At 40.2% G+C, this 16770-nt stretch overlaps 1 protein-coding gene across 2 annotated transcripts in view; it reads left to right on the forward strand.

Annotated features, from left to right (window-relative positions):
• MTUS2 (microtubule associated scaffold protein 2) overlaps positions 1-16770 on the forward strand; it is a 285443-nt gene that overhangs the window by 121910 nt on the left and 146763 nt on the right. For both annotated transcript variants that reach the window (XM_071736550.1, XM_071736559.1), the window contains exon 5: positions 7645-7851. In XM_071736550.1, coding sequence (XP_071592651.1) covers positions 7645-7851 — 207 coding nt within the window. The remainder of the gene's footprint in view (positions 1-7644; positions 7852-16770) is intronic.

Raw genomic sequence — 16770 nt, forward strand, 5'->3', positions numbered from 1 at the left:
CCATCTCAAAACTTGTATGTGCTCATTTATTGCCTCCCTACATTATGTGACATTCTAAATCTCAACAGTATCAATCCATCAGTCCCATTTACTATCTGTAAAGCAGACAGGACAAGACTGGTGTAGGAGTGGAAGGGCAGCAGAAAACTGGTTCCTGATTGTGGCTGTGTCCATGCCCAAACTCAGACCAGAGATGGGTCCATAGTTGCCAGCAGGGAGGGCCTGGGTGGAACAGCAACCCCTGACATGTCAGAGCTGGTGTGAGGCTGACTGGTGATGCTCAGAGCAGGGTCAGACACTTCTCTAGCCAATTATTTAGAAGTCAATTACACCATTTTTTACTTTCTGTCAACCCCTTTCCCTTATTTAGCAGTTAGCTGTGGTATTAAACCGGTTTTGATGCAATATTTGAGAAACAGGATTAAACTGATCTTCAATAGAGTCATATTTACAAATATGAGCAGTCAAAATGCATCAGCATTTGGTCAGCATTTGGAAGGGGTGCTGGTAAGCCCCTTGCTCAGGTGTGTTGTTGAGTGTGAAGGTTTGGCTGACTGCAGCAAAAGCAGCTGGGTACTAGGAGGCATTTTTCTCTCAAGGATAGCAGTCCTGCCTTTAAGACTGCTAATCAGCATGTTTTGAAGCTCGATCCTGAGCTTTTAATCCAGTTTCTAATCCTAGTGATTTCAGTCCTGCCCTAGGGTAATGGAAGCAGGAGGATCCAGCCAGTTGCCAGCCCATGACAAAGCGTGAGGTACCACTGAGGCTTCTCAGCTGAAACTGCCATGGCATGATATCGAGGACAGAAGCAGTGCCTCCTTATAATGAGGATTTTATTCCCCTTTGCCATGCTTTTCATAATGCAGCAGTGTGCTTAAGCAGCACTGATAAGCTGAGTGGTTTGGCCTGTGTATAATACTAATACTCCTAAAACTGACTCTGAAATAATTGATAATTAAATCCCTGAAGTGCTGTGATGGATTGCAAGGGCTACACGTACATTAAAGGTTTCATTAGTTTTCAGGCACACCAAGTAGAAAGTAAAATAATAATGAATGATCCCACAACTGTGTTCTCCAAGTGTGATGCCTAAAATGTGACTGGAGCAGTGATCCTGCTTCATCTGTAGGACGTGGCACATGCAAGTTCCTTACTAAGCAAAGCAGCTCCTTAGGTGATGCTTTACATCACCTGGGGTCAGGTGATGGGTCAGGCAAGAAGCCTGAATGTAAGAAAATGTGTTCTGTTCTGCAGGTGAGCTAGGAAGTCATTGACTCATGATGTAGTTAAAGGTGCAATAGTGTCTCTGAAAGCTTAAAATTTACATAAGTGACTCTGCTTTTTCAATGGGAAACTTTTAGACCTAATCAAGCACTGAAGGATACTTTGTCTATAACATACAAATTATGAATATTTTTTCCTTGGTTATAGAGACTTCTTGGAGCAACCAATTAGCATTAATTTGTTTTGCATTAATTAGCTGATTGTTTTGATGGGATTAATGTCTGATTTTGAAAAGTATAACAGAGATCTTATCATTAACTTTACTTAGTTCTACTCACTAACTTCACTTAATTCCTCATTTTTGAGGAAGTTACATTTATGATTTTTTTTTCCTCACAGAGTGAGTTAATGAAATGTTTCCTCATCACCTCTCTGTTTATTAAATATGCCAGTCCCGAGGGTCTAGCAGGTCCTCTAATTTCCAAGTCAAATTTTGTTAAATATACAATTTCTATATGAATCAGGACAGCAATATTTCTGATTACTCAGATACACACAGATATATGCAGTTATTTGTGCGTTTGCTTGCATAATGTATCTCATCATAAATGCTACAGTATATCTACAGCTCTCTCCTGGTACAAAAGCTTTGCTTTCATGTTTATTCTCAGAAATACTTAATGCTTGACAAGCAGGTGAGATTTGATGATAGAAAAGGGGGGTTGAGTTTACTCCGCGAAATTTATTACTACTATTCCAGCTGTGTGCTTATTTTATAGGTTTTCAGTCTGAGGTACTTGGATTTGAGTAGGCCAACATCCTGATTTTTTAAGGAAAAAAGTGACCAGGGGAGAATTCAGAGGTGAAAACATTATCTATCCTCCAGTGATCTACAGTGCTTTCAATCTGCACTTCCTTTATTTTTTTTTTGGGGGGGGGGGGGAAGGAAACAATCTGACTGTATTTTGTAAAGAGAAATTAAGTGCTTAATAGGGAGACACAAACTTCTTCAGCTGGGTTTGCCACGTCTCTGCTCCCAGCAATTATTGTGTCTTCAAAGAACCGAAATGCATCTCATGAGAAGGGCAACATCAATACGAGTCCTGTCAGTCAGAAGATTGGTGTCAGTAACAATTTGGGTGCTGCAGCAGGCAAATACTTCATATCTTGCCTCCTCCCTGGTGAAAGCCAAACCTTGTTGCCGGTTGGGCACCTGAGGGGCTTCTGAGCAGCTGATGGGTGGCATCTGGGTGGGTGAGATGTGGCTCTGAGGTGCTGAGGAAGGAGTGTTCTTGCTGCTCTGGACTTTCAGTGGAAAACACAGGGAGTGTGTGCTGAGAGTTCCTGTGCTGGATGTTTCTGTGTGATGCTGCTGCTTTGCACATCAGCTGCAGAGCAAACAGGGACATTTGCAGTTTGTATGAAGCAAATTCTTGGGGTAGTGAGAATGTGCTAACCCACCTTGGGTTGCCTGGGAGCTGGGAAGGCACAGAAAAGCTTTCTGAGATTTTTAAATCTGAATCAGGTGGAGATGAGCATTTCTTATCGTATGATGGTGGAGTAGCTGATCAGAATGTAGCCATGTTCAGCAGTGACAACTGTTTTCCCTTTGGAATTGAACTGTCCCAGGCTCAGCAGTATTTTAAAGTCTGCTTAAAGTCCTTTTCCTCAGTTTTGTTCATCAAGAAGGTTTTATGTCTGTAACAGGGAAACCTCAAAGGTGGTGACAACAGAATAGCTTTTTTACTAGCATGTTTTTTTTTTTTAATCTTCAAAGATGTCAATGATTTGGTTAACTTTGAGATGGGTTAATTGTGCTTGTATTATCTCTGGCTAAATCAGTGACTTTGCAAGTAGGTAACTTTTCTTTTTTGCTCCAGATTCCCCATTATGAAATAAGAATACATCCTCTAAAAGAACGTGAGCTTTGTGAGAGAAAATGACAGCTAATGATTAAAGTTTTGAAAGGAATACTTGTCAAGAACTTCCAAACAACCAAAAATCCATTGCAAAAGACAAAGGCTTGACAAGGATCCCTGAGTTGCAAGCAGAGTTGAAATCTTGAACCACTTTATCATATGAACATATCTGTGTAAATCCTTTCTTTAATTTTTCATCAATTTCAGCTAAAGCCTATTTCAAATTTCACAGAGAAGCCACATGAAAGTTGCTCTTTAGTTATACATGTGCATGGAGATGTGATTCACATACACTGGGGATGCACAAGAAGTCTTGCTCAGGGCTTTCTTAAGTCTCCCCAGGCACATCTGGTTTGTGTCAGTCAGTCACTACCTCAAAATGTTTTCATGTTTCTAGAAGGGAACTGCTTGAATTATCATAAAAAATCGTTTGTGTGCTGTACAGACAACAATACTTAATTCTATAATTAGCTTCAGGCAGTGAGACAGCTGGAAAGATTTTTTGCCAATTTTTTAAGCTTATTTTGGCAAATTCTTGTTGAAATAAAATCTGCTCATTAAAATAACTTTTGTTTTGAACTCCCAGACCTTGTTTGCAGGAGTGTTTCTATACTTCTAAGAAACAGAAATAAAGAAAAAACATCCATCATGAAACTTGATGATGTTTAAAAAAGAAAGTATGTACAATAAGCTGTTGTCTCATGTATTTTAATGAGAAAGAAGAGACAAAATAACTGAGCTTTAAGGATTTGAATGCATCCCTAATGAGGATACTGTCCTACCCCTAGGTCATTGTGGTAAAGAAGAGTTAAATTACAAAGAAGAGAAGTGAAAAATAATTTAAGGATGATGACGAGTTCAAGACACAAAACATTGTTTGTTCAGGGGGAATGTAATTGAAGTCACAAACTGGAACACGCACAGAAATGTGAGAAAATCCACTGAATACTCTGCCCAGTATTGGGAGAATGATTTTGAAGTTAAGACAGAGATGGCTGGGCAGTTTGTTACCAAAAAGCCTTCTGGTTTTAACGAAATTCCCTGTGGTTCAGCTGAGGACGTGGGAGTCCCAGGTGAATCTCACTTTCCTAGGGCAAGCATATTTCTAATGTTTTTTAAACAAAACCATTTCTAACCACTTTCCCAGCCACCCCAGTGGATTTTCCCTATTCTGCTGCAGGAAATCTGTGGTATTTATAGCTTTTTGCTGTAAAAAGGAAAGATTTCTCCTTCTACCTCAATTTTCAGAAGTTTTTGGGAACCAGGAATCTCAATTCTTACTTGTGTAGTGCAGTCCTGCTGATGTGTTTTTCAGAAACCCCTAAAACCCACAAGAGACCGTTCCATGCCTTCTCCCTGCTGCCTCTGACCTGGACAGGTTCTTTGCTCTTGCAGCCTCTGCTTCAGATCTGGAGGCTGCCTGGGCTTGGTGCTGTCACCAGTGCAACACAGGGAAAAATTTGGACAGTGTGACACAAGCAGTTGTCATTGTGTAACCCTCCTTCAGGTCATCAGTTGGCGGAGCTGATGTTTGGCCATACCCAGCCAGTAGCAAATGTGTGACTGCAGCCTGCTGTGTAAGCAAGATGGTCTGGCCCATCTAAAATATTGCTAAAATAAGTGTTTATATCAGCATTGCTGGGGCACAGTGAGTCTGATTGTGGAAGAGAAAAAGCACAGGATCATCCTTCCATAGCAAAAGTGCAGCCTTACACTGGTGTAAGCCACTCTGAGTCCCACCATGCAGTAGTTGCTAATGCAGGAAAATGTTAGTCCCCTCAAATAGAGAGATTCTGTCCTAAAGATGATTAGCATGTCATTTCTAGCAGTTGGGGCTCTTAAGGCCTTTCACTGAATACTCTTTTGTGTTCCTACATGAAAATTAGTGAACGTGATTCACATTAATTCAAAACTCTGTTGATAGCATTGAAGGAAACATTGAGATCAGGTTCTGTAGCACTTTGCTGTGGAGTCATTTACATATGATGTGAATGTCCCCCAACAGTGGAGACAGCAGACACCTGGTCTAGTGGTGCTTTGTGGATAACCATAAACCAGGTGTAACAGGACCACTGTCAAAGCAATGGTGCACAAGCCTGGCAGTAAACTGATAGCAAACATCCCTGCTTAGCTCTTCTCCTTCCTAATGTGCCATTCATCCTGTACCTGGAGCCCACAGCTACCTCTCAGCCCATCGTTGCATAGTTCTGAGTTCCTGCTGGTGCCAAAAAAGTGAACTGGGATTTTAGCAGGGTTTTTTATATTCTATAGGGATTTGTTATTGTCATTTGGATTATTCTCCAGAGTGTGCCCTCTGGGCCAGTAAAGGTGCTGCAGTCAGACATCCATCTCCTTGAGTCTTAATAAAGGCTTCAACTTATGAAAAGTGGGTACAAAAAATGCATTTTTAAGAGTCTACTGTATAAATTATTTCTCTCATTAAGCAAGGAGCATTTTTTGATGTCTTCTAGAGGAATGTGTTTTAGTTGAATAACAAAACTCCTTTTAGCTTGGTGTTATATAATTTCTATTTCAAAAAAAAAAGGCTTAGTTTTGTTAAACAAAGCTTAGTATTATTATTGTGATGTGGTACATGGCTATCTTTCAAAATCCCTATAACCTTTTTCTGCTCAATGGAGTTAGTCTAGTTTTCTATGCAGTCTCCTTAAAGAGTAATGCTTCATTAAAATTAATAAGGCTGTGACCTACATAGTTTACAAAAGAATTAAATACTGTAATAATATGATGACCGTATTATTACTGCGCAGTTAATTTCTATTTTTCTGTTATATTATGAATATTCACTTCTTCCTTTGAAGTATGTGTCAAGCTAATGCACAAGTAGCATTCAAGAAATAATGGGAAATGGGTGACTTTGTGGCCTTTTCTGGCAGATTATGCTGATAGTTTTAATGCTGCCTTTTCTCCTGATCCACCAGTCCTGATGACTGATTAAACACTTTAGTGGCATCTTTCGGATAACACTGATAATTTTTTAAAATATTTTTTTAAAACATATTTTTGCTGCTTGGCACTCCACAAGGAACAGGAACATGATATTGTCAAACCTACAGTGAAAAGCTGTGTCCAGATTTTATGTGCGGTTGAGATCCAGATCCACTTGGAATCCAGTCCTTCCAATGAAAACCAAACACTAATCTTTGATCCCTGAACACAATCCTGCCATTTGGGACAGTTATGGACCTATTTTCTGGATTTGCCAAGAAAAGTTCACCAAAGCAAGAGCAGCAGAAAATGGGTTAGGACACAAGCTAGGGAGAGCTGACCAGTTAGCAGTTACCACAGGCAGACATGGTGGCTGAACTACTGCTCTTGCTTAACTTCATAGAATCATAGAATCAGCTGGGTTGGAAGGGACCTCAGAGATCATCAAGTCCAACCCTTGATCCACTCCCGCTGCAGTTACCAGCCCATGGCACTGAGTGCCACATCCAGGCTCTTTTGAAATATCTCCAGGGATGGAGAATCCACCACTTCCTGGGGCAGCCCATTCCAAGGTCTGATCACCCTCTCAGTAAAGAAATTCTTTCTAATGTCCAACCTAAACCTCCCCCAGCACAACTTAAGACCGTGCCCTCTTGTCTTGCTGAGAGTTGCCTGGGAAAAGAGACCAACCCCCACCTGGCTGCACCCTCCTTTCAGGGAGTTGTAGAGAGTGATGAGGTATCCCTGAGCCTCCTGAACAGCCCCAGCTCCCTCAGCCTCACCTCACAGGACTTGTGCTGGATCCCTTCACCAGCATAGTTGCCCTCCTTTGGACTGGCTCCAAGACCTCAATCTCCTTCCTGAACTGAGGGGCCCAGAACTGGACACAGTTATAAGCCATCTGTTATAAGCCCACTACTGGCAGCTTTCTGAGACTTGGTTGATGTCATCCGCATAGCCTGATGTTTTTATGGTGAGGAGAAGTCCATTGGCAGAAAAGGGGCTGGTGGTATGTTAAAATAGTGCAACTTTGCAGGCCATGTCCTTGTTCCCAGGCTTGGTGCAAGAAAAGGGCATTTTCTTTTAATAGAATTTGAAAGAAAGACTTAAAATCAAAGTTTTCTTTGATGGAATACAAACAGTGTCCTTGAGAGAATGGCTGGCTTTCTACAATAGTTTCCAAAATTGGAGTATGTGTGTATTATATTTATCTCTGAGTATGAGTTTTTTTCAACTGGCCCATAACAAATGTAAAACTAGAAAGTGATACAGTGTAAAAAAAAATAACATTTTAAAAAGTCTTAGCAGACTTGAACTACATTACTTTGTTTGAAGTTTGTTATATGCCTCATGGGTCTCTGCTGCGACCTGTAATGGTTCCACAGAGCTTCTTTTTAGTGGAGCAAATAAGAGATGACTCCAGTTGGAGCAGATGTTGAAACAGGAGTTCAGTCTTTATACTGATTTCATGTAGAGAGTGTTGTACAGGTAATGCTCAGTATATCCCAGTTCAGTGTATTTAACAAAAAATGTCCTTATTTTTTCCTTCTTTCAGTTGATCTTAAGAAAGGCTCATGCCCAAGTGCTGTGAAGTCAAATCTCCCCAAGCCCTGCCAGTCTGGTCTCCGTCCTCCAGGATATTCCCGGTTGCCAGCAGCCAAACTGGCGACGTTTGGTTTTGTCAGGAGCTCAAGTGTGTCCTCTGTCTCCAGCAACCAGTCAAACGACAGTGCCCAGAGTGACCAAAGCAGGACAACCAACCGTAAGTCCAAAAATGCCCTTCTTTCTGGGGGGATACCAGGATTGTCCAGACTGGAGTTTGTGTCTGACTTTGGACTAAAGTAATCTGCAGCACTTACTGATTTTTTTTTTATGCCACTGAGTTGCAGGTTTGGTGTCACGATTTTCCAGTGTAATTTTAAAAAATAATATTAATAGATGAATAGGTGCCTACAGATGGGGCTGGTTTCCCTGCTGCAGCAAAAACCCCATTAAGAGTGAACCTGAGGCACTTCTGTGTTTTGTTTTTACTTAGAATATTCCTTCTTTCAAGATAAAGTCAGTAAATAATCATACAATACTGTATTTGGTAAGTACATTGCAGCCTTATAGAACAGTCTAGAGCAAAAATTATCTAAAGTGAGCGACACAGTCTTTCTCATCTTCTTTTCTTCTGCTTCTTAATATGCAGTGCAATAAACTTAGTTTAGAAAATTAATCAGATAATGCCAGTGATAGGAAAGGCATCAGAACTGATATCACGGCTATTTTCTCATCTACCAGACTCAGAAGGATCATGTGGCTGAAATGTCATTTCAAATCCTGTTTTCTGTAACCACTCTTAATTTTATCAAGTTCAAAATAATACCCATTACAATGTGTAGTCCTTGGGAAATGTGTGTGCCCTGGGCTCAGACTGGAAAGGGGGACTGAAGGATTTTCATGCCCATTTTTCTTTGAAGACTGGATTGAGCTGGTGTCAATATCAAAGTGTTATGAGCCCAGGAGGGGTGCAGACACGGGAGACCAGGTGATATAAAAAGCCAGAAGGGACAAGATGCTGCAGGCTCCTAAGCCTCTTGGTGTTTATATTATTCTGAAATGAATTAAAATAAATAAAATTAAAATAGTTTAAAAACAAAACCAAACCAAAACAAAAAAAACCTTCTGCCTCATCTATATCATGCAGTGGAAATGCCAGAGATAATGAGTCCAGGAACTTCTAACTTTTCCAGTGCTCCCACACATATGCTTGTACCCTCTTTTGCTGTTGAACTGGTTCCTTATTTCTTATTTCCTTATTTTTTAGTAACTTAACTTTGATCATGGGCAACCTCTTTTCCTTTGCACTTTTACCCAACATTTATGATGTCATAATTTTTTTTCTTTGATTGTATAAAGCCTCTGTTAGGGAGAGAATTACCAGACAGAATTACCAGACTTCTAGTTAAATCTAAGCTACATCTCTGCAAGAAATGTTGTGTAGCAATTTCAGATGTGAATCTGAAAAAAATAACAGGTTCTTACAACAGAGAATTCTCTAAAAGGCAAGTACTCCTACCTGTGGAATCTGAGTCAATTGATTTTCATTCAGAAACTGTGGAAGAAGCATCAGTAATCTCAGACCCAGAAAATTACCTATGACTCTTCATTCATCATGAAAGAAGCTGATTTGATGTGAATATTCTGGTGCATTTTATGTTATATTTTTAGATTAAGCCCATAAAAACAGAAACTATATTCCAGTCACCAGGAGGATGTGAAAGTATTTGACTCACACATCTTGTTCCCGCCCATTTGGTTGAAGTTGGTAACCCTTTGTAATGTTAGGATTAGGATTTTGTGACCAACTTGTGCATCCTGCAATAATGTTTCTGGATGCACCTGCAAATTACCTAGGGGAAGTGTTCTGCGTGGTCAAATTTGTGTAGAGACAAGCTCAGCCTGTCACCTGATTAAAATTAAAATTTACCATTTATGCTCTCACTAACAAGTTAGATACCTCATCTAAGCAGTTGTCTGGTTTCCCTGTGTCTCCATGGGAGAGCAAGAGAATGAGCACCTCCTGATGGTCGTCTCTCTGACATGGTTCCTGTGACATGTTCAGCTGTCCAGCCCAGCTTTTATTTGCCCAGCTTTTTATTTGTCCTTTTTTATTTGTCCAGCTTTTATTTGTCTTTAATTCCAAATAGATAATGCTTCCTCCTGGACCAGGGTGAATGGGATGGTGTTGTCACCAAGGTGGGGAGTGCAATCAGCACACTTAGGGTGTCAGCCCTTGGGGGTGTCATCGCAGGAGAAGACACCTAACACCACTGAATTCCTTTGGATTAAAGGCAGCACAACTCCCATTCATCACTGCTCACACAACAGATAGGCAGGGGAAAAAAAATTGTTGCCTCACTGTTGAATGGTTAACTTGCACAGAAATATTATCAGTGTGAAACTCTTATCATCTTTTTCTTGCTACGTGCCAACAAGAGTTAAATTACTTGCCCAAAACCTGGGGAATACAATTTGTTGCCTTCCATCCTACTGCAGTTTACTTAACACAGATCAGCAGAGCACTTGAGAACTCATGGAAAGTAACCCTGGAGTGGATGTAGGGGAGAAGTATTGGCTTAGGAATCTTTGCATGACATATTATTTCTTCCCTTTGCTGTCTGCTGGAAGAATGGTCTTGTTAAATTAAATAAATAGCTGATTCTGTAGTTACAACCTGAGATCATATATTTGACTAAACCAGGCTTTCTAGAAGGTAAGGTAAAGTTATACTGTTAATTTCCTAGCTCAGTAGGGTAGAAAATGCAAAAAGATCTAGCTTCAGAAATCTTCAAAGGTGTATGATAGCACAGTTTCCTATCTGAGCATCATCTCTGCATGTCAGGGAGACAGCAGTAATTGAAAACATCTTACAAGTATGCATACATTATAAATAGAGGGGCTGCTCCTGTTGTATGTGGCAGAGGTCACCTGAAGAGCTTATATCTGCCATAAAAAAAAAAAAATCAGTGTATTCTGAATTGCCTAAAAGCAGATGGATATGGCTGCATGAGAGGAAAACAGAGATTTATTTTAGAGGCAGAGTGTTTTAGGGGAAATGATTATTCTTGTAGGGGTCCTCGTGTGATCCTGTCCTTGCTTTTCTCCTAGGGTTGTCTTAGGGTGCTGACTCTGTGATCTGTGGTTACATTTCTTTTCAGAAACCACAACTAGTGTCTCGTTGTGGCACAGCAGTACTGATTACCTGCTGCCTAGAGAGTAAACCTTGAGCTGTTTAGAATAAGGAGCCACGGTGTTTGTCTTGGAAGGAGGTTTGTTCCTAGAGCTGTGATGCAGCAGCTTTGTTCTTCAGCAGATTTCTTCCCCTCCCTTGACCTCTGTGATTTCAGCAAGCCTGGATGTGCACAGAGCCTGTTCTGTGCTCCTTGCCTGACTTCTGGCAATAGCTCACATCTGCTGGTTGACTCAATTAAATGGATTTACAGGGGTGAGATGGCACTGTTTTCCCCTGGTAGGAATGTGTCAGATTGTGCAGCACTCCCCTGCTTGTCCTCTGGTCTTTGCTGGAGTCCCTGGGGTGTGGGCAGAAACCAGGCTGCTGGTGGTTGATAACACTCCAGCTTTGGCAGCTGTGCCATCAGCTGCTAATCAGGATCAGTGGAATCCTTCCCAATTGTGTGCTGGGGCTGCAGGGACAGCTCGGAAGCCAAGTCACCCAACCATCTCATCTCACCAGCTTCTGGGCCAGGGAGCTGACCTGCAAGTGGAGGTCACTGGGCCATTTTCACCAATTAAAATCCACTTTCTGATGCTTACATGGAACTTGTGCTTTAAACACAGAGGATCTAGGCTCCATGAAGCTCATTTGGGATGATGGTGGCACCCAGCAGCTTCTCTCCTTGCTGAGGGATGCAGTGACAGAAATCAAATTCTACTCCGTTTCAAAGATGGGTGGTAGGGTGGGTCAGGGGAGCTCACCACAGCTCACCACTCTCTGTCCTGCCACGTTCAAACCAAAATGGTTAAAGTAGTTCAGGGTGAGTTCTTTATTCCAAATGGTGAGCAAGGGCAGTTGTGTTTGAACAAAAGAATTCAGAGAAGGAGACCACCATACTGATGGGTGCAGTTGATCCTTTGTTGCTGCCAATGTTCCTCTCTGCTCTGACTGCCACTTTCACAGCTCTCATCTCATGGCTTTCCACATGCTGAGCCCTTTACCAAGCTGCAGAAAGGCACAGGTGAGGTCTGCTGGAGCAAAGCCACATGGCCTGAATCCACAATATGTGGGACAGCTGGGAAACCCTGGGCTGAGGCTCAGCTCCAGGTCCTTCTATCAGCTCCCTCCTAAATTTGTTCAGTGCTGCAGATACAGGTTTTCCAATTACATTTCTGTTCAAGATTACCTGAAAAGATTACCTGTTTATTCTCAGTTCTGGACTACTGCTTCTGATGTTCCAAAATCCATAGTCTTCTAAGCCTTTTTTTTTTTTTTTTTTTTATCTAGGCAGAGGTTTTTTGCATGTCAAGAACCTTGTTGAGTTTGTTTACACTCCAAATTGGCTAGAATTGAAACAGTCAGATACTTCAGTGTGTCTAAGAGGGGCATGAGTGTTCTCTGATAAGTATGAGAAAAAATCGACTAGCAAAGTCACATTAAGGTTGAAACAAGTATGGTTTGAAGTGGAGTGAGACAACTATGTCACCAAATATAAAAAAGACCTAAATAGCTAATTTAAGGAAAAATAACTAAACTGGTGTTTATTCCCTTGGAATTCTAAACACATTATATTTAGGTTTCTCCTATGTCTGCCCCAATTAAATTTGCATTTTCATGTGGTACACCAAAGACCCACAGCTGTTGGATGGGGTTCCCAGTATTAACTTGTGATTTTGCAGGACAGTAACATGATGTCCAGGCTGTAGTTTCTCTTTCACTGTTTCAAGGGGCTTAAACTTCTGTCAATTGCTTGTATCTGCATTTCTAATGATTACCTGAGTATCCTGCTCACATAATTAGTTTTATGTACTTCAAAATAGACTTAAGGTGCTGTAAGTACCACGTGGGAAACAGTTCATTAAGCACCACGAAACAGTTTGATGTGTGGAGGACTGGAAGAAAGATGGGTTGTTTAGACTGAATTAAGGTTTGGTAACTACAGTGAGTTTAGGAAATTTAAGAATATTGATATAATATCAGGAAATACTTTGTTGTCATAACGTCTACTAGTCTGTTAAATAGTTTTCCAATTCAAGTGATGAAATCCCTGTTGCTTAAGATTCTTAAAATAGAATAATAGCATGGTTTAGAGGCAATTCTTTGCTGGTGAGGCACTAGACTAAAAGACAATGCTATTAAATATCTACCCACAGCTCAGAGTGCTGAAGCAATTTCTTTTCAGACTGAGCAAGAAAATGGTGATGAATATTTCAAAATTTCCATTATTATCTCATGACAGCTACTGTTTTGTTTAAAATTATAGAAATATCAAACTGCCTGTTCCATGTAAATTTCTGTGATCCCTTCTCTAGAGTATAGGTTTCGTGCTGATTTTTGACCTCATGTTCCTTGGCCTTTCTAAATGTTGAATTTCCATTCTAATAAGCAAAAATATCAAAGTGTCAGATTCCGGTGGATGGAGAAGTGGGCACAAAAGCCTTGAAGAGGTGACTAATTGCCTCCAAAAAAGGTAGAACATTCAAAACTGTGACACTGTGGACAGTTCTACCAGTTGTTCTCAAGTACATAAGTAAATACAAACATATTTTCTTATATGAAAATACATTCTGATCATATTTCTAATGACTGATTTTCTGGTTATTTTTCTACAAGACAAATGCATTTTTTCCCCTTCAGTTCTTGTTCTGATAACAATATTTGGATAAAATAATCACTTTGTGCCATCTCTTCACTCTGAGTAGAATTAGAAGAGGAGCATTATGTTAGAATTTTCAGCTTTGTGGGGCAAAGCATCTGGAAAAGTGCATTATGTCAGCCAGGAAGAGCAAGGACTGAAAAGACATTTTAGCTGCCTTCCAGACTCTTGGAATTTACTTTTCATACTCTAGTTGTTACAGCTGGGGGAAAAAAACTCTTCGAAGAACGATCTGGATGTGTAGGCACAGCCATTTCTCTGTTTGGAGAGACTGAAAGTACAAATTGCCCATTAATTTCAGTGGGGTTTATTTATGGTGTTTGTGATAGTATTCTAAATGTGATAATATTTTTATAGCTTAGATAATGTTTTTACTGTCTACACTGCTACCTCTTCCCCTGCTCACTGGAACACACAGAAGAGGCATAACCACCCTGGGACAGTCTGTATCACTCCCTGCAATGAATAAAGAGAGGCAGGGAGATCAAGCTGGTTTGGAAATGCTGAATTACTTCTATGTGACAATAACAACCTGAAAAATTTGGAGGGGTGGCAAAGTTACTGAGCTTAAGTTGGTCAAACCTGAAAGCATCCCCAAAACTCTCAACTCTGCAAAGACTGCTTTTTATGAGTGAAGGACACTTGAAAGAATTTTACCACACTCTTGTGCCAGCTCAACTTAAACAGAGTGCTTCATCACCATGTTTGTTATTGTTGTAAAATGCCATATAAAATCTGCATTTCAGTTGTTTAAAAAAAAAAAAATGTTCTGGGAGATTCTGTGCCTGTGTGCTAAAATTGTCCTGGCTCAGACCTGGCAGCTCCAGTTCCAGTTTTTGGCACTGATTTCTGTCTGGCTTTTTAAAAGTGACTTAAATTATCCACCTCACTTTCCTGTCCGTAGAGTGGGGTGGGAGAGTACAAATGCTGGTGCAGGTATTGGGTAATGAGGCGACAGAGAAGAAATGGATAGTGACAGATCCCCTTTCCTGGCCCATTTCCACACAGCATTATTTGATTTATTACAAATGCCTAATTTCGTCACTGTGACTCTTCATGTTTAATCTGCAGAGCATAAAAAGCAGTTAAAAACCACTCACAGAACTAAGCTGCCAGACACCAGTTCCACTGGAGAAGGTAGTGCACTGCTCCATGGTCAGGTTATTCCCTTCACAGATACCTGAACTATTTGACTCTGTGGAGAGATATTGATTCAGTGATCAATCTTGTGAATGTACCTGCTATGGCAGCCTGCTTTGGTACCCCCATATGGGGCTGTTTCATCAGCCCCTTCTATATTTTAAAGATGTCCCATGGCTGTTCTTGTTCTGCCCTGCTCAATAGGAGATTGTGATTACTTTTTTTTTATTTATACTTCATTCATTCTTCATTGGGATACAAAGAAAACAATGAAGCCCTTTCTAAAATAACTATTTTTTTTCAATCTTTAAATGACATTTTCTAAAGCATTCTGTGATTCAGAAAGGGATTCTATGATTTATTAATTTACTCTTCTCAGTGTTAAGGAAATCCCTTCCCATAGGGATGTGAGGGGGACAAAGGGATGGTCCCCTCCACAGCCAGGTTTAGGAGAGAGCTGCTAAAGGAGTGTGAATTTCAAAGGGAAAAAAAATCACTGTCCATCCAGTGCCTGTAATGTGGACCAGCACAGCACACACCTTTTTAGGGACACACAGAACTTGGAACAGTAGCACTTAAAATGAAAAAAATAAGAAGGCAAGAAGCAGATGGAACATATCTGTCACAACCAAATTGAAAGTCCTCTGACGACCAGAAAACTGGCTATAAATTGTGTTCTTTTCATACTCTAATCTTCCTATTCTATCTGATGAGGGAAGAAATACTCGTTTAGAAGTGAACCCTGTGGGGATTCGTTGGAATGGATTAATCTCTTAATTTAGCCTTAAGAAAAATTAAGAAATAAAGCTTTGAAGAACTGAGACCTCTTCCATTTCTCTCTTTTTTTCTTTTTTTCTTTCTTTCTTTTTTTTTTTCCTAAGATATTTTTCTTTCTTTTCTTTCTTTTTTTTCCCCCTCTGTTCTGGTCTAATCTACTAAATGGAATCATTGCTAACATCTTCATGTTTCCCACTAATGAAGTACAACTACAGGACTGCTAAAAAACTTTCCTCTTCAGCATGTTCCTCTCATGCATTTCATTACAGTTTATAAGTCAATATTTAGAAAGGGCTAATTCTGGATGTCTAACTGTGGGGCTTATCACTGAAGACACCTCTCACCTGGATATTTCCTTTGCTTCATCTACTTTTTCTGTGCTGTGTGAAGTCCAAGCTTGTGAAAATTCAGATGCATGAAGATCCATCTCCAAAAAGCACTGCACACTATGTCTGGTTCAATTCTGCATTTTCTCTTGTCCATGAGTTCAGAGCCAGTGAGGGACTCCAGCTTTAAAATCTAGGAGCTGAACCAATTGCTCTCAATGAGGAAAAACATCACAAACTCTGTGATAATAGGCTTTTTTCCAAATACAGATTATTTTTTTATTATTATTTTTTCAAAAAATAAGCTTTGATTTAAAGGTACAAGGAGTTTGATATGGTAGTTATGAGCCAATTCTGAGTCACAGCAAGACAAATAAATACCTGTGTCACAGTTTTGACTTATGGAAATTTTTCTAGAATTTTTGAAATTGTCTTTTCCCTTGTGTAATTTCTGCTTAGGGTCCATGAGCCTGTTATCTTCTTTTCCCCAACAAGAGACAAATAACCTTGAGGTTCCGAGTTTCTTTGATCTCTTTTCTAGAGGGACCAAGCTAAGTAAGTGAGTCTGAGATGATCTCATTGCAATCATATTATTAATAGCTGTTGTCAAAGGTGGAACACAATGAATTTGTTATGCACACAGTTCAATCCACTGTGTGCCTTCCTAGCAATAAACAGGACTGAAGTTCTAAGTACTGTAAATATTACCAGCAAATCACATTTAGACCGAAAGGCTCTGTTTCAGAAAACAGAGCTGGCCTCTATACAGCACATGAAAAATCAATTAACTAAATTTTATGCTTGTGCAAAATGAAGTGTGGATAATGAACAAACAGGGATTATAAAAAAGCCTGCGTGCTTGCCCCTTTTGGGGAGGGAGAGGTACTGATGAGTTTAGGAGAACTTTGGTGGATCTGTGCAGGTACATATTAAAAGTGGAGCAGAGGGAGAAAAACTTAAAAGTTTCTGATCTTTGATCCCTTTATGACTTCTGAAGAAGACATGTAAATTCCAATTTAGTAGTGAGTGCAGTGTTACAGCCAAAGGAGTGTGGCACTATTT

Source organism: Heliangelus exortis, chromosome 1, assembly GCF_036169615.1.
Source record: "Heliangelus exortis chromosome 1, bHelExo1.hap1, whole genome shotgun sequence".
Taxonomy (NCBI): domain Eukaryota; kingdom Metazoa; phylum Chordata; class Aves; order Apodiformes; family Trochilidae; genus Heliangelus; species Heliangelus exortis.